This window comes from Diabrotica virgifera, chromosome 8, assembly GCF_917563875.1.
Source record: "Diabrotica virgifera virgifera chromosome 8, PGI_DIABVI_V3a".
NCBI lineage: Eukaryota > Metazoa > Arthropoda > Insecta > Coleoptera > Chrysomelidae > Diabrotica > Diabrotica virgifera.
The window spans coordinates 42,963,977-42,991,726 of record NC_065450.1 but is presented as its reverse complement, the minus strand read 5'-3'; the positions used below and the strand labels follow the sequence as shown (position 1 = coordinate 42,991,726).

At 32.8% G+C, this 27,750-nt stretch overlaps 1 protein-coding gene across 4 annotated transcripts in view; it reads right to left on the bottom strand.

Annotated features, from left to right (window-relative positions):
• LOC126889923 (E3 ubiquitin-protein ligase MYCBP2) overlaps positions 1–27,750 on the bottom strand; it is a 743,799-nt gene that overhangs the window by 623,886 nt on the left and 92,163 nt on the right. For all 4 annotated transcript variants that reach the window (XM_050658657.1, XM_050658658.1, XM_050658659.1 and 1 more), the window contains exons 10-13: positions 16,732–16,880; positions 14,319–14,492; positions 12,384–12,648; positions 1,284–2,068 (exon numbers count right to left, since the gene is read on the bottom strand). In XM_050658657.1, coding sequence (XP_050514614.1) covers positions 1,284–2,068; positions 12,384–12,648; positions 14,319–14,492; positions 16,732–16,880 — 1,373 coding nt within the window. The remainder of the gene's footprint in view (positions 1–1,283; positions 2,069–12,383; positions 12,649–14,318; positions 14,493–16,731; positions 16,881–27,750) is intronic.

Here is a 27,750-nt window from a genome sequence, read left to right as displayed (position 1 = left end):
CAAAAAAATAAAAAAATTTTTAAAAATGTAACACATTTGTCAAAGAAAAGCGTGGCGCGTCTTCATCGAATAAACGCTTTTCTTTAACGAATGTGTTAGATTTTTCTATTTTTTTTATTTTTTGCTTTTTAGTTGATTTTCATATAAGTAATATTTTTAATTTTAGTCACTCGTAACTAAAAAAAAGCGTTTCTTAAAAATATTTTTTTCATATTTTTTTATTTTTTACTTTTTAGCATTACACTTTTCAAACATTAAAATATGTCGTCATGTTTATTAAAATATGTATAAAACATAATGATGTACAAACATGAAAAGTAGTCGGAATCGGCAAAAAATGTGAAACTTTATTGTTTATTTATGAAGTATAACGTAAACAATTAACGTAAAAAGTGAAATTATGTATGGTTCATATAATTAGCTACAATCTGTAACAGTTTCAAGTTTCTACACTGTAAAAAACAAGAGAATTTAAGCTTTTTCCATTAAAATCATTTTTTTTATTTAAACAATAAATATAAAAAAAATTATTGTCTCTTCGTGTATTGTTCCCGCGAATGCATATGTCTGCAAATTTTTAGTCATTTGCATTAAAGAAAAGGCAGTCAAATTAACGTCCAAAGATTTGACCCAAAGATTGAACTAAAGAAAAACGTTTAATTAATTAATACGACAAAACGAATTCTAATGTTAATTGTAGCACAAAACGTCTACCGGTGTTTTTTCTAAGACTACGATAAAAACACGAATTTTTTGAATTCGAGTTTTGGTTGAAGTTTTGTTTCCTATCGTATTGAAATTTGACACGAATAAACTCCGATTTATATATAACAAGTATATAAGCGTTCAAAATTTGAAACTTTATTGTTTATTTATGAAGCGTAACGTAAACAATTAACGTAAAAAGTGAAATTATGTATAGTTCATATCATTAGCTACAATCCGTAAAAGTTTCAAGTTTCTACATTGTAAAAACAAGAGAATTTAAACATTTTCCATTAAAATCGATTTTTTATTTAAAAAATTAGTAAACACAAATTTTTTTTATTGACTATTCGTGTATTGTTCCCGCGAATGCATATGTCTGCAAATTTTCATTTATTTGCATTGAAGAAAAGTCAGTCAAATCAACGTCTAAAGATTTGATGCAAACTATTGAAGTAAAGAAAAGGGTTTAATAAAAAGCGGATATTTCTGTGGAAGAATTCGACATACGAGAGAGTTCTTTGTCAGTAATATAATAAAATTTATAAACAAGATAATTTAAAATCAAACATACATACCTGTAGTGATACTGGTTCATCAAATAAGATAGGAAACTTCTGTCGAGGTCCACATTCATAGGGAATTTCTTCAGTTTCAGCCAACAACTCGCCATCGATTTCCTGCTCTCCACCTTCCGGTCCAATATCTAATAGTTTCAACTTAGCAGTATACTCTCCTCTACCTCCAAACAAGCCGAATCCCCCAAGTAATATGTCTGTGTCGGCCATAAATCGAATCGCCTCAATACTATGTCCGGAATATCCCCATCCTCCACCGTGGCTTTCGAATCTGTTAACTGCTTGGAAGTCTTCTTTGGAATATTGCTTGCCTGTCATCTGACACCTTTCATCGACAGTTTCATTTATAGCTGTTATCTGTAGATCATGAGACATTGTTAAAATATCCAAGCAACATAGAAGATTGATAGCTGCTTGAAATCGCGTGACATAACAGTTTGTGGTGACAGGCAAAGCTAGCTCAGGCGAAAGAATCGAAGACAACTGCATGTTTCTGTCAACATTTTTGGCATCTTTTATATTTCTAATTTCGCTTAAATATTTTCCTTCAGGTTTGTTAACGTTCTTTAAAGTCTGTAGTTCTGCAGCTATGACATTATACGCAGTAAATTCGTTATTCATAACACTGTAAGACCACAGAACGTTGTAGATGGGATCCATGCAAACGATTTTGTTACTGAAATCGACTTGGTCGGCCGATTTAAACGAGTTGCAATTTCCATCTCTTTTGTTAATGACTAGGCATTTAAAATTCTTCGCAGTTTCTTCTTCATTAGGAAGTAACACTAAAAATGAAATTATCAATTAAAAAAATCAATTAAAGTGAAATCAGAATTGGTCGAAAGAGCAATAAAATCCATGAAAAACAATCAAGACATTGTAAATCAGCATCGACTACGCCTATTTACAAAAAATGTTATAAAGACTGTCGTAGACTTTACATATGCATCTTATTGAACAGTACTTTTAGTCGACCATATGGAAAAAACTTTGAACCATTTATTTATACTAACAATCGCTGAGAAGAGAAATCATCCATTCGTGAGAATTGAATTCATTCTCACATTAGATCTTCTAGGCGAAGCAAAAAATAATTAAAATCGGCCTTACCTCCAAAAAAAAAAACGACAAGACGGATCTTAATAATTCTTTTTGCATTCGTGGTACGTTCTTTCAAAGAAAAAAAGTGATTAATTAATTCATTAACTTTGGATCTTTTGATCACTGAGTGTGTTTCAAAGATCTACATCTTTTGTTTAAAAAAAAGTGATATTGTGCCGATGTGTGCTTTTGCCCTAGGGGTGAATTTCACCCCATTTCGAGAGTGAAAAAATATATGTCCAAGATAAGTCCCGAAATGGATAAGCTGACTAATTTTAAGCAACTTTTGTTCTATAGAGTTTTTCACCAAATCAATACTTTTCGAGTTATTTGCAAGTGACTATGTTCATTTTTCAACAAAATAACCATGTTTTTAGACAGTTTTTCGCAAATAACTCAAAACGTAGGCATTTTGTCGAAAAAATATTCTTACCAAAACTATAGCCTATAAAAAAGTGAAAAAACGGCGTATATATTAGGTCTCTATACCTAGCAATAGCAGAGTTATAGCTAATGAAAAATAGGTTCATATTCGAAAAATTCCAAATAGAATAATTCAATGTGAAATATCCAAATAATGAAGTATTCTTGGGGAAAACACATTAAAACTTTTTTAAATTGTTTAAAAAAAGCTTTATTTTTGTTTTTATAAAAAAATTTCTAGCATCAAATGTAACCAAGTTACGCTTGTTAGTCCCTTTTGTTTTGGCAAAAAAAATCAGGAAGATACCCCCAATTAGCAACTTAAATGAAATTAATCGTTACTGCTTCACAAGTTACTTTACTTATGTTGTGTTTATAATATGATCTGTAAGTTTCATCGATTCAAAAGAGCTTATTTTTGAAAAAATTTAGTTTTAAAGTAAAATTTTTAAAATCTTAAAAATTGTTAGAGATACCAAAAATCTTAAACAATAAAAAAAGTCGGCTTTACTTTTCTGAATACTTTGTATTTTTTTGTTTTTCTGTAAGACAAAAATTGGTTAAGATTCGTTGTTTCTAAATTTGCATACACTCGTGATAAGTGACTCGTTCAAGCCCTTTTATCTACAGCTCTTTCAAAAATAAGGACTTTGAACCGATGAAACTTACAGATCATATGATCAATACATACGCGAGTAAAAAACTTGTAAAGTGGTAACAATTAAGTTCATTTGAAATGCTCATTAGGGAGTAATTTTCCCGATTTCTTACCAAAAAAGGGACCAACTTTATTTTGAGCGTAACTTGTTTACTTTTGATGCTAAAAAATTTTTTTAAAAAACAAAAATAAGCATTTTTTAAACACATTAAAAAAGTTAAAATGAGTTTTTCCCAAAAAAGTGCTTCGTTTTTTGGTTATGGCACGTTAACATATTCGATTTGAAATTTGACGAATATGAACCTATTTTTCATTAGCTATAACTCCGCTTCTACTAGCTATAGTGACCTAATATATACCATGTTTTTCACTTTTTTACGTGCTATATTTTTGATATGAATTTTTTTCGACCAAATACTTACTTTTTGATTTATTTGCGAAAAACTGTCTTAAAACGTGGTATTTTGTAAAAAAATTAACATATTCACTCGCGAATAACTCGAAAAGTATTAACTTAATGAAAAAACTTTATACAACAAAAGTTACTTAGAATTAGTCATTTTATCTATTTCCGGACTTATTTGGAACATATATTTTTCACCCCCAAAAGGGGGTGAAACTCACCCCTAGGGCAAAAGCACACATCGGCACAATATCACTTTTTTTCTTTGACTTGTTAGCTATGTGTATGCCAAATTTCATGTCAATCCAAGCGGTTCTTTGAAATTTAGAGATTTTGCAATATTTTACCTTTAAAGCACGTAATATCGATTCGTGAATGCGCCAGGAAACTTTGTGACACCGAGCCATGATAATATTATAATATAATGATGAAAAACTACATACAAAAGATGTATTCTTAAAGTGCATCTCAAACAGACAATAAAAAAATTCAAAACTCGTCAATTATCGGCGGAAATGAGTTCAATTTTGTTACGCTGGCGTTTTTGGGGTCGCTGAAAACGAATATGACGTCGTAATTGATCTCCGGAGTACCTGGAGCCATTAATTTTCATTAAAAAATTAGTCAAAATCATTACTCGGGGGTTTTTTTTTCAGGTCACTAACGACGAATATGACATCGGACGTGATCTCCGGAATATTTAGTGCCCAGGGTACCTCGTCTTCTGGAGTTTTCGGCAAATTCATTAAACAATTACTCAAAAACATTAGTCACGAGATAGACAGTAGATACCCTAGGCACCAGGTACTCCGGAAATCACTTCCGATGTCATATTCGTCGTCTGCGACCCCAAAACCCTCTAAGTAATGATTTTTGACTAATTTTTTAACGAATTTGCCGAAAGCTTCCGATGACGAGGTAAACAGCAGGTACCCTAAGCACCAGGTATTTCTGACATCACTTTCGATGTCATATTCGTCGTTAGCGACCCTAAAAACCCCCCGAGTAATTATTTTTGACTAATTTTTTAATAAATTTTTTGCCGAAAACTCCACAAGACGAGGTAAACAGTAGGTACCCTGGGGGCACCAGGTACTCCGTAGATCACTTCCGATGTCATATTCGTCGTTAGTGACCCTAAAAATCCCCCGAGTAATGATTTTGACTAATTTTTTAATGAATTTTAATGCCGAGGTAAACAGTAGGTACCCAGGGCACTAGGTACTCCGGAGATCACTTACGACGTCATATTCGTTTTCAGCGACCCCAAAAATTCCAGAGTAACAAATTGAACTCATTTCCGCCGATAATTGACGAGTACTGAATTTTTTTTGTCTGTTTGAGATGCACTTTAAGTATGCACTTTTTGTATGCTGTTTTTCAATATTATATTATGGCTGGGTATCACAAAGTTTCCTGGCATATTCACGAATCGAATGCAAAAAGAATTATTAAGATCCTTCTTGTCGTTTTTTTTTTCGGAGGTTCAGTGCTTTATTGCTTCGACTATTAAGGGACTCAGTCCAATGGAAGAAGAACAGCCATACTGGCAGTTTAGCCGGTATGGATGATTGCTTAATGTTTAAGAATTTTTTTGAGATTAAACGTATCTTTGGCAGTAGTGTTATTTGGTGATAGTAAGCAGCCAATAAAATAATAAGAGGTTAATCAAAAGTAAAGATTAATTTAGTGCGGAATGGATAATCTTTAATTGGAGCCGGTGTAGGTAAACAAGATCACTAGCCGATATAAGACTTTTTTATGTATCCTGCAACAGTAGATTTATTAACCATGCTGAATGTTTCAATGACGGTGATGTGTACGGGGGGAAAACAACCGTTATCATAATTTATATTTTTCTTCAATATTTCATGTACTTAGTGTCAGTGCAGTGTTACAGTGATTTTAAATGAGGTATATCCCCTTAAATGTTGGCATTTCAGGTATTGAAAACGCTGACACTGCTGAAAAACAAGCAATTACAACCAAATCAGAAATCAAATCTTTTTAGGTCGCAAATAAAAAAATCCTGGCAAAACCAATGGAAGAGGTCAACCTCGAAATTATACAAAATACAACCTACCGTCGAAACCTTTCAGCTACCTAACTTAAGCAAAAGAGACAAGTTCATCATTCGCAGGCTAAAAATTGGTCACACACGGCCGATACATGAACACCTCATACCTCATGGCTTCAGAAAAATCACCTGTTTGTGAAAAGTGTAGTAAATCGTTAACCGTTTAACATATTCTTACTCAGTGGACTGGCTGTGAGAAAGAACAAAAAAAAAAAAAAAAATAAAAAACTCTAACATGAAGTAAAACACATCTATGTAATTGGTATATTTATTAAAATTTAAAAAATCCTAATGGGTTGAGTAAAATATGTCCAATTCAGAACGATTTCAGACCTATCGGTCCATCACCAGTGAATCTACAATAAAATAAGTAATCCCACTATTAGAATTGAAAGATGGTTGAAATTTTGAAAGCTAGAAAAGTGTGGTTAGATTACTTACGTGCATACTTGCTAAATAGCCCCAGAACCAAACAATGGTTGAATTTATAATTCGATTTATATATATATATATATATATATATATATATATATATATATATATATATATATATATATATATATATCCCGTTCACAGCGTAATACGCCTTTGGGTTCCCGTTCGCCAAGCCTGTCTATTCTGCCAGTCTTCTTCAGATAGATTTCTTGCTGACATTGCTTTTGAGATTCCTTGGATCCATGTTGTTGGTGGTCGTCCTCGTTTTCTTTTCTCTGGTGGTACCCATTCTAATATCTTTTTGGGTAGTCTTTCTTCCCCCATACGTCTAACATGTCCGTACCATATTAGTTGTTGTTTTTCGATGTCTTCTATAATTGATCTTTGTACTTTCATTTGTCTCCTGATGTCCTCATTTTTCACATGTTCTAATCTAGACTTTCCCGCTGCTCTCCTCCAAAAATCCATTTCAACTGCCAATAGGTTACCTTTAAGTTTTTGTGATAACTGCCACACTTCTGAGCCATAGACGATTACTGGTTTTAATATGGTATTATATATTCGTTTTTTCGTTTCCGGTCTTATATTTTTTTGCCATAATACTGAATTCAACGCACCTATAACTTGTTTTCCTTTGGTTATTCTGTCTTTTATGGCTTCATCACTTCGTCCTGTCTTTGTCAGTTTTACCCCCAAATATGTACATTGGTCACATTTCTTAATAGTTTCATCTTCTAAGTCGAGGTCATCTGGATTATTTTCTCCTCCTACGCAAAGATATTGTGTTTTTTGGACATTTACTTCGAGGCCCCATTTTTTGTACTCTTCCATTAGTTTTCTAGCCATATACTCCAGGTCTTCTTTGTCTTGGGCAATAACTACCTGGTCATCTGCATAGTGCAACGTATATAACGTTTCATCCCCAATAGATAGCCCCATCCCTTTACACTTCTTCTTCCAGTGCCTGAGTGCTTCATCGATATATATGTTGAACAGTATGGGAGATAAACAACAACCTTGCTTAAGTCCTTTTGTTACCTGAAAACCATTAGACACCTATTTTCCTATTTTAACTTTTGCTATTGTGTTCTTATAAAGCTCTTTAATAGCATCGATTAGTGTAACGCTGATACTGGTTTTCTCCAATACTTTCCACAACTTCGCAACAGGCACGGTGTCATATGCTTTTGTTAAATCGACTAAGAGTAAATGCACTTCTCGAGATCTCAGTGTTCTTTTCTCAAGTATTTGGGATAAGCAGAAAATACTATCTATTGTGGATCGTCCTGCTCTGAATCCGTTTTGTTCTTCTGACTCAAAAGGGCGGTATTCTTCGCATATGCGTTCTTTTATAATTCTTCCATATAATCTGCTAAGCGTACTCGTAACAGTTATACCCCGATAGTTATTGCAATCTTCCTTATTTCCTTTCTTATGGATAGATGTAATCCATCCTTCTTTCCAACTTTGTGGCACTGGTTCTCCATGCAAGTGCCTATTGAAAACTTCTGTTAGAATCTCGAATAGTTTGTTGGTTCCATTTTTTATTAACTCTGCATATATCCCCTCTGGACCAGGAGCACGTCCATTTTTCAGCAGTGATACAGCTTTTTTAGTGTCTTCTACGTTGATTGCTAATGGCTCCCCTTGAATCAGGACTTCATGTTGTTCTATGTTTTTGTATTCCGGTCTTTCTTCTACTAACAGTGTTTTATAGTGTTTTTCCCATTTTTCAGGTTCTATGGAGTGTATGGCTATTTGTTCTGTTTTGTTGGATCTGATGTTTTTTTATAAACCTCCAGGATTCTCTTGATTTGCGGCCGCCGATGTACGTATCTAATTCCTGACATTTTCTTTCCCAGCTTTGATTTTTTGACTCTATTACCGTTGATTTAAATTTATTTACCATTTCTCTATATTCTCTTTTATGTTCTTGATCTTTTGTTCCAAGCCATCTGTGATATAATTTTTGCTTTTGTTCTTTCATTTCCTGTAGTTCATCATTCCACCAATTATTTGTCTTTCTGGGTTTATTTTCTCTTATACCTAAGGCTTCTTTGGCGGCTTGATGTATTCCTTTTTTTATTATTCTATGTAGCTCTTCTGTTGTTTTATGTTTGAATTCCTGTGGTAGTTGTTGCACTAATCTTTTTTTATACAATTCTCTAGTACTATCGTTGTCTAAACTTGTTAGATTGTACTGCAGTTGTTTAACTTCTACTGAGTGATTTTCGTTTATGTTTTGATTTTGTTGGTGTTTACAATTTCCGCTTAGAGGTAGTATCATTTTGGCTTTTACTAAGTAGTGGTCACTTCCACATTCGGCTCCTCGAAACACTCTTACGTCATGCACTTTTATTTTAGATTTTTGTTTCATTATTAGGTAATCAATTACTGATCTCAAGTTTCTTGTAGGCTGAGTCCATGTATATGTATGTATTGCCTTATGTTTGAAATACCCATTCATGATCCTTAGTGAATTGTGTCTACACATTTCTATTAAGTTATTGCCATTGTCGTTTGTAGTGTTTTCTCCATATGGTCCTATAATTTCATCGTTTATTCTTCTACCAGTTCTTGCATTTAGGTCACCTAGTATAATAGTTTCCCTTGTTTGACCTATTTGAGAAATAGTTTCCTCTAAGACTTCATAATATTTTCTTTTTTCTTCTACGCGTGCATCATCATTCGGGCCGTATGTGCCTATTATTGTCATTTTTGATCCTTTCAGGTTGAGGTTGACCTTTATGATTCTTTCATTTATTGCTTGCCAGTTCGATATGTTCTTTTTGTATTTCTTCAATATAAGTATTGATACTCCTCTTTTGGCATGTTCTTCCTTATTAACTCCCGTATGTATATGTATATATCTATCCAGATTTTGAGTTCCTTGTCCTTTTTTCTTTGTTTCAGAGAGTACAGCAAAGTCCATTTTGTGTTTCTTCATTTCTTCGATAACATCTTCGATTTTATTTCTAATTCCCTGTGTATTCCAAGTACCACAAATCAGTGTCCGTTTTCGTTGCCATTGTCGTCGTCCTTTAGTTCCATCCGTATTCCGAGGCTTGGTTTCGGTATTATTAGCGTAAAAATATTTTTCCAAGAATGAGTTGCTGGCCCATTGCTAAACCCCCTTGCTAGGAGGGCCAGAATTTTCTGTCGGGGTTTATTCCCTTAGCCGATAAATAACTCGCCGCGCTGGCACGATGGTTTGGCAAGTGAGGGGGGATATAGGAAAGGAATTTGGGGTTTGGGTAGGATAATACTAGGGTTTGGGCCTGGTTTCACCTAAGTCGGGAGTGGAGGAAAAACCAGGAGCTCGCGTGGGCAGGGACGCTACCTCCCTGAAGTAAGTCTACCCTCAATCGGGACCATAGAGGGGTACCTACCCGCTACCGCTTCAGTTTCGATTTACTTTGTTTAAAAATAATTAAACAGGCTAAACGCCGATGTTACAGGATATAACCTAAGGGAACATGGTGAAAATGGGATTACTTATTTTATTGTAGATTCACTGATGATGGACCGATAAGTCTGAAAACGTTCTGAATTGGACATATTTTACTCAACCCATTGGGATTTTTTAAATTTTAATAAATATACCAATTACATAGAAGTGTTTTACTTAATGTTAGAGTTTTTTAACTATATGGTATACAGCCAACCTAGGAAACTTCCCCTTTTAGTAAAAAAAACACTCTATACAAGGTGCTACAAATGTGATCCTCAGTCAATTAGAACTTCTTCAGAGTGTATACTTGACTTCCTTCGAGCAACAAATCTATATTACAAAATTTAACGTTTTTTTTATATATTTTTCTCTTTATTATAAATTAAAATGTAATGTAAAATTTATAGTTACAAAATTGGCTCCGTGTCACAATAACCTTGTACTTAGTTGAGATACAATAAACTAAATAAACAAAAATTGGCGGGATATATACACTGCGCGTCATAGAAAACGGGCACCCTAAAAAATGGGTAATTTTTGAGGTCGCGTATCTCCAAAACCTGTTGTCCGATTTAAGTGATTTTTTGAATATGTTATAGCCTTATTCTTTCTCAATATCCCTGTAATAATATTTTTGCTAAACATGTAAATTTTCATTGTATACCGGGTGTACAAATCAAACTGTGGTTTTTTCTCAAAGTTCGCAACACCCTGCGGAATAACCTAGCATTTATACAATACTGAAATTAAAACTCAACTATAGCCTCAGGTTTTCTTAGCATTCTATTTTTTGATTCATTCGCTTATGTTGGATAATACAAAAGTTATGTACTTTAACAACTAGTCATGTTCTTCATCAGTATAGGTTGTTTGTAAATAAGTGCGACAAACTTTAAGGGGCAATTTTGCATGATAGAATAATGACCGTTTGCTTTATAAACTTATGTCCGCAAATGCTTCCTTTATGAGATACAGGATGTTGAATTTTTTTACAAACTGACGATTTATTTTATTGCCCTAAAACCGGTTGAGATATGCAAATGAAATTCGGTAGGTTTTAAGAGATAGTTATTGCGAATTTTTTGACTTGCTACTAAGAATTTCATATTCACTATTGGCGTGCATACTGTTAATATGACCGATCACATTATCTGTATGCACGCCAATGGTGAATATAAAATTTTTAATTGTATGTCAAAAAATTCGCAATAACTATCTGTTAAAACCTACCAAATTTCATTTGCATATCTCAATCGGTTTTTGGGCAATAAAGTAAATCGTCAGTTTGTAAAAAAATATTCAACATCCCGTATCTCGGAAACGAAGCATTTGCGGACATACGATTATAAAGCAAACTGTCATTATTTTTTAATGCAGAACTACCCTTTAAAGTTTCTCGCACTTGTTTAGAAACACCCTGTACTGAAAAAGAACATGAGAACATGGCTAGTTGTTAAAGTACCTAACTTTTGTATTATCGAACGTAAGCGAATGAATAAAAAAACAGAATGTTAAGAAAACCTGAGGCTATAGTTGGGTTTTAATTTCAGTATTTTATAAATGCTAGGTTATTCCACAGGGTGTTGCGAACTTTGAGAAAAAAACACAGTTTGATTCGTACACTCGGTATACAATGAAAATTTACCTGTTTAGCAAAAATATTATTACAGGGATATTGACAAAGAATAAGGCTATAACATATTCAAAAAATCACTTAAATCGGACAACAGGTTTTGGAGATACGCGACCTCAAAAATTACCCATTTTTTAGGGTGCCCGTTTTCTATGACGCGCAGTTTATTTTGGTTTTAAGAGTTTTCTTCGTATCCGCCATACTTAGACGATCATGATGCACATTATTTTCCTTCTTATTAAAACGTGTTTATATACTTGGCTTGGTCTTTGTAACTATGTCACTATGTCCGAAAATTTTGTAATCCATTTTAAAAATACTTCTAGGCTACCAAGGCACCTGAAATTTTCAGAATAGCTCAGAACTAGCTAACCATGCAATATTTAACTGCTATTATATGGATAAATTGATTTTTTTAAATTTCAAACTATTTTAAAAATGTGATTAATGCAATGACATTTAGATTCCATTTTAAAGTACGTCAACAAATCGATATTAACAAATTGATGGTGGCTCAGTGGTAGAGCATTAGACTGCAGATCGAGAGGTCCCGAATTCGAACCCGGCTGTACGTATCTTTTTTTTTAATAAATAATTAAAAGTTAATATACTAAAAATTCATATTTTATAAGTTAATTATTATATGTAAATATTAAATATACCACTTTAAATATTTTCTTTGATTTATGAGTTTATAATTTTATATTGGGTCCTATAAATAATTAAAACGTTTTATTATAAAAAGTTCTTTTTTATAAAAGTGTAATTATTATTTTCCAACGATTGTAAAATATCGTTCTCGATTTGGCTCTATGCCATTCTATATTTGGCACCATTTCTCACTCTTGTTATTATTTGAATGGTTTAATGTAATTTATGTTTGATTTCGAATTTTTAATGAGCAACATATATTACTTACCGATTGAACACTTATTTGCCGTTACTGTCGATTTCGATATACTAACGGAATTGATGAGACTTTCATCCAATTTAAGGAATGTTTGGTCTCCTGATGCTCCCACCCAAGTTGCTCTACGGCCATGTCTTGGGCCAATATTTGGTATTAACCCAGGGAAGCTATACCAAGGAGTCCTGGGATTGGAAAACCGAGATGATGAGCTGTTTCCTGGCTGAGTAACATCTTGTGACGAAACGTTGTTAGGAGTTCTTCCTAGCTGTCCTTTCTAAAATATAAACATAAACTATACAGTCTGAAATACATATAATTACGTTGTCTTTCCAGGTGAGATATAGTCAGGATTAAATAATTCTGTGTTTAGCAGCATTGCGAAGCAATTCATAGCTATGAATTCCTGTCCATTGGCGAACATTACGCAGCCATGACACCTTTTTACGTTCCAGACCCCTCTTAACCTCTATCTTTCCTTCGAGTATCAGTTGCTGAAAAGTGTATTGTTCTCCTCGTAATAAGTGCCCCAAGTATGCAGTCTTCTTACTTTTAACATAAAAAGTTTCCTATCCTCCTACCCGCTCTTCTTAGTACTTCCTCATTTTTGACTCTGTCCGTCCATGATATTCTAAGCATTCGACGCAGGCACCACATTTCAAACACATCAAGTGTGTTATGGAACTGGCCTTTAAACGTGACTGCTTCCATTCCGTACAATAGGCACATTCCGTACAATTCCTAGGCACAAAGCTACAACAAATATTCAAAATGACCTTCTTCAGAGGTAACAGAAGAATTTTTTATTCATCACTGGCGCGCGTACGAGTAATGGTTTGAATTTTATTAATGAAAAAAATAGTGCGCCCCTGAGATATTTTAAATTAAAAATCATTTTTGAATTGCTCGTTCAATTTACAACAGAAAATGTTTCTTTGCCTTTTTTCATATGAGGCGCCGTTTTTAAGCAAAAAAATAAAACATCTTAAAGTCTACAAAGTATTTGAAAAATAAGTTTCTATTCAGATTATGGAACCTACCTGAAATATTTTGTAAGCGTAAAGATGTATTATTTTTTTGTATAAAATCGGCACCTCATATGAAAAAAAGGCAAGACATATTTTTTGTCGTAAATTGAACGAGGAATTCAAAAATAATTTTTAGTTTTACATATTTGAGTGGCGTACTACTTTTTCTTAAAAAAATCAGACCATTACCCGTACGCGCGCCAATGATGGATTTAAATTTCTTCTGTCACTTCTGAAGAAGGTCATTTTGAACACTTGTTGTAGCTTTGTGCTTAGTTTAAATTTTATTTGTGTTATGTTCTGATATTATTCTAGTTTATTATTATTGTAATATTAGATAGTTCTTGATAAAGTACCTATTAAAGAAATAAAAAGTGCGCGATAAGATATTTATTTTTTTTTACATAAAAACAGTGCATCATATGAAAATAAGACAAGAGAGGTTTTTTATTATAAATTAAATGAATAATTCAAAAATAATTTTAAATTTGAAATATCTCAGTGGTGTACTATTTTATTCTTTAAAAAAATTCAGACCATTAAACGTATGCGCGCCAATGATGAATACAAAATTGTTTGTATGTCAAAAAATGCGCAATAACTATCTCTTAAAACTCACCAAATTTCATTTCACCACTTAACCGGTCTTAGAGCAATAAATAGATTGGCAGTTTGGAAGAAAAATTTCAACACCCCGTATCTCGGAAACGAAGCTTTTATGGACATGTGTTTATGGATCAAACTGCATTATTTTTTCATGCAGAATTACCCCTTAAAGTTTTTCATCCTTATTTAGAAACACCTTACATATTCCGTTGGGGTAATTATTTCTACTTATAATCATTGTTTTGTCTTGTATAAAAATACCAATGTAATGTTTTTCTGATTACCTGACTAAGTAATAAAACAAGTTCATTACCTGAGCATTGCCGAAAGTATACACTTCTCCTTTAGATGTTAATACTACCGAATGGTTACTGCCAGCTGCTACTTGTATTGCACTACATGGCAATCTTATTAGCTGTACACTACTTTTGGTTAGTATGTCACCACATCCAAGTTGTCCGTTAAGATTGGAACCAAATGTGTATACCTACAAAAAAATAGTAAGAAAATATGTTCTTTAATAAAATCGTGATTGAATGTGGAAGGATATTAAGTGATCTTATAGAAAAAGAGTACTGCAATTACAAGCAGGAAGAAAAAAGTGGATTTAGGGCTGGCAGGTACTTTACTAATAAAATGTTTTAGGTACTCTTTTGCAAAAAATCAAGAAGAGGCATAACTTTATTCTATTTCTCATTGCTTAAGCCCTTGTTAGAGCGTGGTGACAGCCTAAATATTGTCAGCTTGATTTCTCCAATGGTTGCGATTTTGTGTCAGATGAACGGCTTCATGTTGGTATATTTCCACCAGAGTCTTCATTTGGTCTGTCAATCGTGTCTCCGCTCGGTCTTTAGCCTTCTAATTTTCCTTTTACTACCAATACTTTCATAGTCCCCAATGTTTTGGCTATGTGGCAGAAGTAATTTAGGTGTGATCGCTTTACTTTTTTAATAGCCTATCTTTTATATTAAGCTCTTCCAGAATTGACAAATTGGCTCTGTATTCTATCCGGGGCACACTTAGAATTCTTCTTGTAGACATTCACATTTCGAAGTCTTCGATCTTACTTCCATCGATTTTTTTGAGAGTCCATGCTTCAGATGTGTATGTAGCAGTGGAAAAACTAAGGGCATCGACCAACTTGAGGTTAGTATTCCTTATTATTGTTCGGTCTTTACATATATTTTAATTAATTTAGCTATTGCGTTTCGGGCCATTGCTAGTTTACGCTTAATTTCCGAGGAGCTATCGCTATTGTTGTTTATCAGGGAGCCCATGCCCAAGTATACCAATCTGTCTACTACTTTGAAATTCGCCACTTGGTGTATGTACGAATTATTTGCTTATCCAGCTTAGCCGATCGGTGATGGTAGTCATTTTGACTTCATTCGCTTAACTTTCATTGATCTGTAAAAAGGCTATGATACAGTGCCAATAACAAAACTTTTGTAGTTATGTATTATATAAACGTATTTCGCGTGTTTTGCCTCCCTAAACGACCTCGCACATCTTCTACAACGACTTCAAGTATACCCAGTGCCTTGAGCCTTAGTAGTTCAGTTTACTGTATTGGGACCGTGCAAGTTCGGCAAAGCGACCTCTATTTCTACGCTCTGTACTTTTATTCGCACTTTTAATTATATTGGCCAATTATATTAGTCCTGGTTGCTGGATAATTGTCAAGGCCATAGTCCAAAAAATTAATAAGAAGAAAAAATAAGATGCAGGTTATGTTATGCAAACGTAAACAATTGTATGTAGTAAATAAAATTAGTTATTAAAATGCAGTACTGCAAGCAAAATACAATTAATTAAATTTACCTTTATATAATAATTGCATATCATATCAATATTGTGGAGCAATATATAATTTTTCTGCTTCAATGACAGAAGGTATGAAATATACGTCAATTTGACAATTTCAATTGACAATATAAATTATTTAAGATAGTTGCAATATTTCTCCGCGACTCGCGCACGGTCGTTTCTCGTTTCCCTTCCAAGTACTTGCACACCGCGAATAAGATACAAGCATTTATATACAAAATCTAGAATCAAAATAACAAACTTTAAAGGAAACTTAGCTTCCATTTGATTATATCCTGCTTTTAAATTTTCTCTACCTCGCTCTCTCTCCGTTTTCATAGTCATCTTCTTAATGTCTGATACCTGAGTAGAACGGTTTAGTGGTATAATGTCTATTACTAAATTCATTTTGGCAGTGTTTTTTCTCATTACATACTTTTAAGGGGGTAGGCGAAAAATCTTGGTCCAATGCTATTTAAATTCATTCATTTTTTTTTCGAATCCTGAGAAAACCAAGTATTTTTGAAAAATTTAAATGCAGAATAAAAGATTACATTATTACCGAGGGCCGAAAGTTCATAAAATCTTCTATAATGTTTATTTTAATAAGTTACAGGGGTGAAAAAGAAAAGACAAAATTTCGTGCGATTTCTAATTTCAAATATTTCATTCAAAAGAAACTTTTTGTTTCTTTTGGGACTTTCGGCCCTCGGTAATAATGTAATCTTTTATTCTTCGTTTAAATTTTTCAACAATAAGTATTGGATAGTTTTTTCAGGATTCGAAAAAAAAATGAATGCATTTAAATAGTATTGGACCAAGATTTTGCGCCTACCCATTAAATGAGAAGATACGCAATAATATTTACTGTTCGAGTTTCTCAGATTAAAATTTTTAAGAGTAATATTGTGCTAACTTACCTGCCCGTTTTGTAGCAGTACTATACTATGATGTAGACCACAAGATATCTGTATCACAGGGCTATCGCTAGGCAAAGTCAACTTAGATGGAGGTAGACATGATATTCTGGCAGCGTCTCTTTCAACATCGGATCCCTGTTGTTCTTTAACTAAAAATGATTTACATTTCGTTAAGAGAATTTAAATAATCATATATTTAGGCACAATACAATACAAATGTATCTAGTAGCAACAATGTATATTGGATCTTGAGACAGATATTATTCTCTACAGGTCGGAGTGCAGAATCCTTGGTAACTATCTGTTGCCTGAGCTTTTTACAAATTTATAAAGACACAGACCGATAAATAGCGGACATTGGAGGATCTACAATATACAGGGTGAGTTTTTAGTGCGGGATCGGTCGATAATTCCATAATGGTATAGAATATCAAAAAAAGTTATTAAGAAAAAATGTAGGCAATGATATTCTTCAGGCTTGGAAAATATGCCCATTTCTACAGGGTGATCAATAACTGCGTGGTATATCAAACATATAATTTTTTAAATGGGACACCCTATATATTTTTTTTATATTTTTATTTCTCCCATAATTCTTGTTCATATAGTATAGGGCTTTGCATTACTATACAGAGTATTTAACAAGTTATGACCATTTTTATTTCGAAATCCCTATGAGATTAACACCATGCATATAAAGAAGTAATTCATAAATAATAATTTGTTTTATATAATGAGATAAACAATATACTGCAGTTTTTAAATTAAGTTTAATTGAAATCATTGACGAATATTTGTATACAGGGTGAACTACAAAACCAAATTACGATTTTCTCAATTTTTTTAAATAGATCACCCTATATTTTATTTTTTAAAAACATTATATTTATTATATTCTTTCATTTTTTATAGCATTCCTTATACTTAAACTCATTACTTTTCGAGATATTTTTAGTTTTCTTCAAATATCGGGAATACATTCAATTTTTCTAGTAGAAATAAGTTAGTATTGAGCGATAATTATACAAAATTATTTTTATTCAATAAATAACTAACACAAAATATAAACCATAGCAATATGCAGTAAATGTACCAATAAATGTGATATTAATATTAAGAAATTATCATATATCCCTAATATACAAGAATCGTAAAACTCCTACAAAAAAAATGTGTCTTGTATATCATAATATAACAAGATTATTTTTATTTAATAAACAGCTCATACAAAACATAAATCAAAACAATATACAACTGATGTAATAGTTTTTAGATTGTTACATCAACAGTATTCTAAGCCAAGAAGTTTTTAGTAACACATTCCTAATTGCAGATTTTGGCGCGCAGTTATTAATAATATAATTCTCATACTATTTTTCATTACTATGCATCAATAAATCCCCACTTGATTAACAATCATAGTCAAACTAGGTGATTTATAAATGTTTAAGATGCTGTTGTTGGCGATTATGTGATTGGCCCACATTTTTTTGACGGTTGAGGTTTTTACACGACGACGGTGCTCCAGTTCTTCCAAAATTGATTTTTTCATCTGGGGCTATATAAAAAACCTTGTATACCAGAAGCATCCAACAACGCCTGATGATATGAAAAAAAGAATAGGTGGAGCTTTTAATAATATTGACTTACAAAAATGTTAAGAAATGTGGCTCGGCCATTTGAATATCGGTTACAAAATTGCATAGACGTTGAAGGTGGGCATTTTCAACATTTACTTTAGACTTATATCTTTAACATCACATTAATTGGTACATTCATTAAACATTGTTATGGTTTATACATTTTGTTAGTTATTTATTGAATGCAAATATTTGTTATTTTATTACAAAATATGTACTTATTTGTTAAATTATTTCTACTTATAAAAATTGAATGTATTCCCGGCAAATAAAGAAAACTAAAAATATCTCAGAAACTAATAAGTTTAGGTATAGGAGATGCTATATAAACATGCTAGATGCTATGTAAAAAAAATTAAAAAATCGTAGTTTTTTGTAGTTTAAAAGTGCTTATAAAATTGAATGTTTCACTAAACACTTCTTGGCTTAGAATACTGTTGATATAACAATCTAAAAACTGTTACATCAGTTGTATATTGTTTTGATTAATGTTTTGTGTAAGTTATTTTTTGAACGAAAATAATCTCGTTATATTATTATATACAAAATAAATTTTTATTTGTATGAATTTTACGATTCTTGTATATTAGGGAAATATGATAATTTCTTAATATCAAATTTATTGATACATTTGCTGCATATTGTTATGGTTTATATTTTGTGTTAGTTATTTATTGAATAAAAATAATTTTGTTTAATTATCGCTCAATACTAACTTATTTCTACTACAAAAATTGAATGTATTCCCGATATTTGAAGAAAACTAAAAATATCTCGAAAAGTAATGAGTTTAAGTATAGGGAATGCTATATAAAAATGAAAGAGTATCATAAATATAATGTTTTTAAAAATAAACTATAGGGTGATCCATTTAAAAAATTGAGAAAATCTTAATTTGGTTTTGTAGTTCACCCTGTATACAAATATTCGTCAATGATTTCAATTAAACTTAATTTAAAAACTAAAGTATATTGTTTATCTCATTACATAAAACAAATTATTATTTATGAATTACTTCTTTATATACATGGTGTTAATCTCATAGGGATTTCGAAATAAAAATGGTCATAACTTGTTAAATACCCTGTATAGTAATGTAAAACCCTATATTATATGAACAAGAATTATAAGAGAAATATAAATATGGAAAAATATATAGGGTGTCCCATTTAAAAAAAATTATATGTTCGATATACCACGCAGTTATTGATCACCCTGTAGAAATGATCATATTTTCCAATCCTGGAGAATAACATTGCCTACATTTTTTATATAAAAATTATATAATTTATATATCTTAAATAAAAAATCATATAACTAGTAGTGCAAAAGAAGCCATTGGAGAAAGAACAATTGACTTAAACGGCGGCAGAAACCAAAAACCATGGTTCACACAGGAAGTCAAAGATTTAGCAAAAGAGAAGAAAGATGCATACGTAAGATATATTAACAATAGGACCCCCTAAGAGTATCAAAGATATAAATCAGAAAGAAATATTTAAATTACTCATAAACTACTTGAAAGAAACAAATATAATCATTTAAGTGAAATACGTATAAATATAACAAAACTAATAAATTGAGGTAAAAATAAAATAAAAATCTGTGGCTAACGGACTCGCATCCAAGCCATTTTTTCACACACACACACACACACACACACACACACACACACACACACACACACACACACACACACACACACACACACACACACACACACACACACACACACACACACACACACACACACACACACACACACACACACACACACACACACACACACACACACAGAAAGAAATAGAACAACTAACAGAATCAAAGATCTAAAACAAATATATTGGGAAAAATTCTCAAATGACATGGAACATGATTTACGAGGAGGTCAAAGGAAGGTATGGAACATGTTGAGGAACAGGAAGAAGCCGGTTACCGAAGAATTAAAAATTAACGCAATAAAACCAGAAGAATGGGTAACTCATTTCGAGAATCTATACAAAGACGATAACGACGATTATAATGAAGTACAAAGAAATGACCTACAAAACATTCACCAAGAAGAAACAGAGAATGACAACATCACCCAAGAAGAAGTAAACGAAGCAATCAAAAGATCAAAAAATAGAAAATCACCAGGTCCGGATAATATACCAAATGAATTAATTAAATACGGAGGTACAAAAATAATAGAAGAGATAACAACATTATTCCAAAAAATTGTAAACAACATGACAGAACCAGAGGAATGGAGAGAGAGTATAACAATACCAATCTACAAGAAAGGCGTAAAGACAGATCCTACGAACTACCGAGGAATTACACTACTCAATTCTACATCAAAACTATTGACAAAAATTCTATCCCAAAAAATATATAAGAAAGCCGGTGTATCGGAAGAACAACAGGGTTTTCGCCCAAACAGATCTACAATAGACGCTATTTTCATAATGCGACAATTAGTTGAGAAATCAATAGAATTCGACAAGCCCATGTTCACATGCTTTGTAGATCTGAAACAAGCATTCGACAGAGTACGATTAAAGGACGTGCTCAGTATCCTTGAAAAGAAAAACATAGGTCAGAGGTATAGAAACATAATCAAAGAGCTCAATAGATCCAACAAAACACGAATTAAAACCACACACGGGCTCACGGAAGAAATCAAAATCAATGCAGGCATTAGACAAGGGGACAGCCTCAGTCCATGCCTATTTAATTTAATAATGGATGAAGTTATAGGTAGTGTTAACATAATGAATCAGGGATACAAAATGGGTAACCGAACCATGAGAATACTTTGCTACGCAGATGATGCAATCTTAATAGCCGAGAACGAAGATGACTTACAACGCCTACTACAAAAATTCAAAATAACCGCCGAAAAGTATAACCTGACACTATCCAAAGAGAAAACCCAATCGATGGTAATATCCAGGAACCCAATTAGATGTAAGTTAGTAGTGGACGACCATATAATCGAACAGGTAATGGGTTGCAGATACTTAGGTGTGGAAATATCTAGCGACAGGCATCTGTGGCAAGAATCAAAACAGCAGGCAATGAAAGCAGCGAGAATATCTGGTTTCCTGAGGGATATAATCTGGCGGAATAAATATATGAGCACCGAAAGCAAAGTCCGCATTTATAAGACATGTGTTAGACCCGTACTGACATACGCAGCTGAGACAAGGGCCGAGACAACAAAGACCAAACAGATAATGAGAACAACAGAGATGAAAACTCTAAGATCCATAAGAGGTATCACACTCAGAGATAGAGTACGAAACGAAGACACATTGAGAGAGCTAGGCGTTCAGGACGTAGTGAGATGGACAAGAGCGCGACGACGCATGTGGAGGGACCACGTAGATCGGATGGACCCTGAACGTATGGCGCATTGGGCGAAAACACAGAAGCCCAACACCAAGCGACCCATAGAAAGACCCAAAAAACGATGGTACGAGAGTTGGAGCTCCGGATCGCAGCAAATACTGTAACAAAAGAAACAGGACATAGTCCTATTACAAGAAGAAGAAGAAGAAGAGAAAGACATTTTTTTTAATAACATTTTGCGATATTCTATACCATTATGGAATTATCGACCGATCCCGCACTAAAAACCCACCCTGCATATCTATCACCTGCCCGCTTATCGAGATAAAATTCCAACAGAATTATGCATCATTACTATCATTAGTACTCAAACGTGCGTAAAATAAAATAAGGAAAGACGGAAGGACGGATGGTGGTGGGGCCACCACCATCGGCTGACCAAGGTTTCTGCTTTTCAGCGTCTTCAGAGCCGCTTATGGTGTATCCCGAAGCGAACTGAATCCAAGGAGTTTCTAGATAGATTTCGCTAACGCATTCGTACGCATTTAATGTTTTATTAATAAGCATACTTCGACAGCTTGAATTCAGTTCGCTTCAGAATACACCATAGGTGGCTCTGAAGACGCCGAAAAGCAGAAACCATGGTCAGCCGATGGTGGTGGCCCCGAATCGAATTTAATCTAAAGCTGTCTTTTCTTATTTCATTTTACTCATATTTAAGTACTAAGGATGCAGAATTCTGTTGGAATTTTATCTAGATAATCGGTCAGGAGATGAATGTATATTGTAGATCCTCCCATGCCTGCTATTTATCGGCCTCTGTCTTTATAAATTTGTAAAAAGCTCAGGCAACAGATAGTTACCACTGATTCTGCACTCTGACCCACAGAGAATTTTCTCTGTGTCTAGATAGATGTAGCTAACGGGTCCGTACGCATTTAATATTTTATTAACATGCATACTTCGACAGTTTAGATTCAGTTCGCTTCGATATACACCACAGAGTGTTCAAAATTGAAGGAAACGTGATCGTAAGTACAAAAATAAATAAATCTGAGAATGCCGAAATTAAGGGTTTTTTTTTGTACTACTCATGATGCAACTTCTCAGCAAAAATTGATTTTTTATGATTGTTAGGGCAGAGGCGTAGCTACCGCCGTATCAGCCGTATCAATTGTACGGGGCCCCCAACATTCAGGGGCCCCAACGCGGCATGTCGAAACAAAATTCCATTCAAAAAATTGAACAAACTATTCTGCAATTATTTCACTATTAAAACGCTTTGAAACAGTGTACATATTGTTGGGATATATCGACATTTTCATGTAATGAATTCTTTATTATAAACTATATTTATGTACTGTACTGTACATGTACCTGTCTATTTTCTACCTCTAGCCGTTCTATATCAACAACGGTTTTTTGTTTTTAAGCTACTTCTTATTGTCCATTCACCGTTGACTGTGTGAGACATTGTATAATGTATAATGCAAAATTGCAATATTTGTAATCGCTTTACCTTTGATAATTTGAAACATTGAAACACTGTGTATTTTCGTGTAATCTGTTCTTTATCTATAAATTGTATTTAGGTAGAGTCTGAAAAATGAAAGAATACCCATGAACGAACATATAAAACACGCTGTATTTTCCTGTCACCGTGTCATAAAGAAAATTGCCCAGCGCAATTACGTGTAATAATAATTATTACATGTACTTGCGCTGGCCAATTTTTTGTATGACACGGCGACAGGAAAATACAGCGTGTTTTATATGTTCGTTGATGAGTATTCTTTCATTTTTCCTACTGTATATCTATTTACCGGTCGCTCGCCGTTAAAGAACAGAGCTTCTTTGTATACGTTCCTTTTGAATGTCTATTCACCATTGGCTTGAAAAAAACAGGTTTTAAAACAGTGTCTCAATTCGAATCTGTTTTTCGCCTTTGGATTATTAGAGTTTATTAGATTTATTACTATTATCTATATTTGAGTGTTATACTCTGTACTTATTAGTTCCTAAGGTTGTATTATGCAATTTGCAATTTATTTAAATTTTGCAATATACGGGGGTTTCATTAATAATTGGAAATAATTTAACTGTAGATTCCTGGCCTCAAAATATGTATTAAGATTTAACCCAAATCACCTAGTTTGAAAATGCTTCTTATAGAAGCTAGAGAGAGCTCTTTGAAAAAGGCGTCTTGTAATTAGTTTTTTTAAATACCTCCAGAACGCTTCTATTTAGAGAACCCAAAACTGGTACTCTTTAAGTCGGTAGGATACACCGTTTTCTGGAAATGTCGATTTGAAAATTTTGTGTTTTTTTAATGTGAGAAAAATTTACAAAAAAAACTATAAAAACAAAAAACGAAAATTGGTACGTTTATTCCAGAGATAAATCGATTTCATCAATTGCGAATTTCCAGTACCGGTCATATAATATGTCTATTTTCAGTACGTCAACGGGTATTTTATCGCATTATTTTTTGTGCCTTTAATTTTGAAACATTTTTGACACTAGATTATTAAATTATGAGGTACTAATAATTACTCTTGCTTTAGGTCGGTAAAAATAAACCGTTTTTTTTTGAAATTTTTTTAAATTTCGATCAAATTCAAAAGACGAAAAAATTTCAAATTGATTTTTCTAGAAAACGGTGGATCCTACCGACTTAAAGTAAGAGTAACTTTTAGTACTAGAATACCACTCAATTTAATAATCCAGTGTCAAAAATGCTTAAGAGTTAAAGACTAAAAGTTATGCGATAAAATAACGGTTGCCCTACCCAAAGAGGACGCATATGACCGGTACTAGAAATTCACAATTTATGAAATATATTTATCTCTGGAAGATAAACAGCCGTACCAGTTTTAGTTTTTCTAAATTGATGTGTTCTAGAGGTATTTCAAAAAAACTAATATAAAACGCACCATCTTCAAAGAGCTCTCATAGGAAGCCTTTTCGGAGTAGGTGATTTGGGTTAAACAGTAATATTTTGGGCTCAGGAATCTACAGTTAAAATAATTCCAATTACTAAGGAAACACTCTGTATTGTTTTGTTTTATTTCATTATCTTTTATTTTGTAATATAGTCCTGTCGCCAGGGGGGGTACAACGGCCTCCTGTATTCAGATGGACTTACCCAAGTTTTTTTTATGTATTTTGACCTGTAGAACACGAATTTTTTGGGTAACAGTTGATCCGGATGTCGATAAGATTGTTATAAACCAAGAAGTTGAGGAATCACATAACAGCGATTTCTCGCAAAACAAAACATTTTTTTGTATTTTTTGGGCCATTTTAACCAAAAAATGTTCCTACAAATTTTTTCGTAGGATGCATAGTTTTCGAGATAAACGAGGTTGAACTTTAAAAAAATCGAAAAATTGCAATTTTTGAACCCGAATAACTTTTGATTAAAAAATAAAATAGCAATTCTGCTTACCGCATTTGAAAGTTCAAGTCAAATTATATCGGTTTTAATTATTTGTATTGCCAAAAATGTATTATTTTATTGTTAAAACAAAGCTATAAACACCTAGTGCTTGAGTGATGTTTCAATGATTTCTCATTTAAAATCGAACGAGTACGTAGAGGAGGTAAAAGTGTAAGCGGGGCTATTTCTAAGTAGCATGCAATAAAACGCATGTATTAGGCACGGGAAACAGTATGTGTTTATAGCTTTTTTTAACAATCAAAAAATAAATTTGTAGCAATACAAATACTCAAAACAGATATAATTTGACTTAAACTTTTAAAGGCGGTAAGCAGAATTGCTATTTTATTTTTTATTCAAACGTTATTCGGGTTCAAAAATTGCAATTTTTCCATTTTTTGAAAGTTCAACTGCGTTTATCTCGAAAACTATGCATCCTACGAAAAAACTTGTAGGAACATTTTTTGGTTAGAATGACCCAAAAAATACAAAAAAATGTTTTGTTTTGCGAGAAATCGCTGTTATGTAATTCCTCAACTTCTTTGTTTATAACAATCTTATCGACATCCGGATCAACTGTTACCCAAAAAATTCGTGTTCTACGGGTCAAAATTCATAAAAAAAACTTGGGTAAGTCCATCTGAATTAAGAAGGCCGTTGTACCCCCCCTGGCGACAGGACTAATAATATTGACGATTTGTGTAATTTCATCAAACTGTATTTGTTGTTGTTTTTTTCTACTCTTTGTACCTACGCTTTGTCCATAAAATTGTAAAATCTTCAGTGACAATAAAGTATATTTATATTCTATTCATATATATTTTATATATTTCCAACTAAATTCACATTCACTTTACGAGTATTAGCCAATGATTTTGCTTATTTATTTTTATATTCTATTCTATACACCCGTTTTTGCTGCTTTTGTTGAAAATTTTTTAGCACTCTCCCATATCAGTCGTGGAAAAGGGCCCCGCGACAAACCTTGATAGGGGGGCCCTGTGAGGCTAGCTACGCCACTGTGTTAGGGCCAGATGTATTAATGAGCAAAAGTACAAAATTCAATATAATTTTATGCATCAAGTTTAAATCCTCAGAGGCTGCCTTTTACTTTAATTATTACTTCATTTATGTAGATAGCTAATATAAAAGTAATTATTTGAGATAAAAGGACATACTTTAAAGATTAAAATAGCATAGTCACCTTCACTGAAAGGTGATTTTGATTTTGATATATTCGGCTGTTTAAAAACCTATCCATTTTTGATAAAATTAATGTTTGACAGCGTTTTACGTTTATTGTGCCATCTTGTGCCAAATTAAATCCTTCACTATATGAAAGACTACAATGTAAGGAATAAAAATATATATAAGACAAACTGCGCAAAGGTGCGCAACTTAGTACATGCGCATAAGTTTGCATCGAGCGCCGCGCGCATTTGTTTGAATTAATAATTGCACTCGTACGCATTGTTTACAAGTATGTCAAACACATGTTATTTGTTAGGGTTACGAAAAGAGATTTTAGTTTTGATGAAGTAGTGTTATTCCTCAATAGAGAATATACTCTATATGTAAATAACATACTCCTCACTCCTAACGATAAAATTATTAGTTTTCGAGATATTTGAACTTAAACAAGTAACGGCACAGATATTTTGATTAATGTATTGTGCTGCTTAATTTTTAATTTCAAATATCTTCAGAGCTAATGATTTTCTCATTATGAATGAAAAATACTCTTCAGTCTTAACGATAAAATCATTTAGAGATATTTGAAGTTTAAAATTAAGCGGCACAATACATTAATCAAATATCTGTGCCTTTACATGTTTAACTTCAAATATCTCGAAAACTAATGACTTTATCGTTGCAAATGAAGTGTATGTTATTTACATAGAGAGTATCGGAGAATCGAAAAATTGCGCTAAAATGGCATTTCCGCCAGTTGCGTAGAATTTGGGAAGGGTCAACCATTCACTGTCCCCTGTCGTACGCCTTTGGTAACAGCCAAAACCGTTTGTTTAACATAATTTTATAGGGTTTACAGTACCTACACTTTTTTCCAAGTATGAAAAGGATACGTCGAAAAGTTTTAAACGCTGAGCAAAAATAGTTTTTAAATTGTTAAATAAAACAGCCTGTAACTCTGTAAGGAGCCACATTTTATTTAAGTGATTTGGGTTAAATCCTAATATTTTGAGGCCTAGAATCTACAACTAAAAGATTGGACATTCTTAATGAAACACCCTGTATAACGATATTTTTTAAGTAAAATACCCCATAATGAAGGGATGAAAACTAAAAAAACCACCCCTATTATTCTAAGTTTTCAGCGAGATAACTTTTACAGTTTAAAAAAATTTAGTTTCGATCACGTTTTGACCAATTTTGAACACTGTGAGGCGGCTCTGAAGACGCTGAAAAGCAGAAACCTTGGTCAGCCGATGGTGGTGGCTCCGAATCGAATTTAATCTAAAGCTCTCTTTCCTTATATTGATATAATTGATTTTTGAGAGTTTAAATGTAAAATATTTAAAAGATATTTGTTTCCAATGCTGCATAATATAACGATAACTTTTGCATTTTTTTAAAGTTAACATT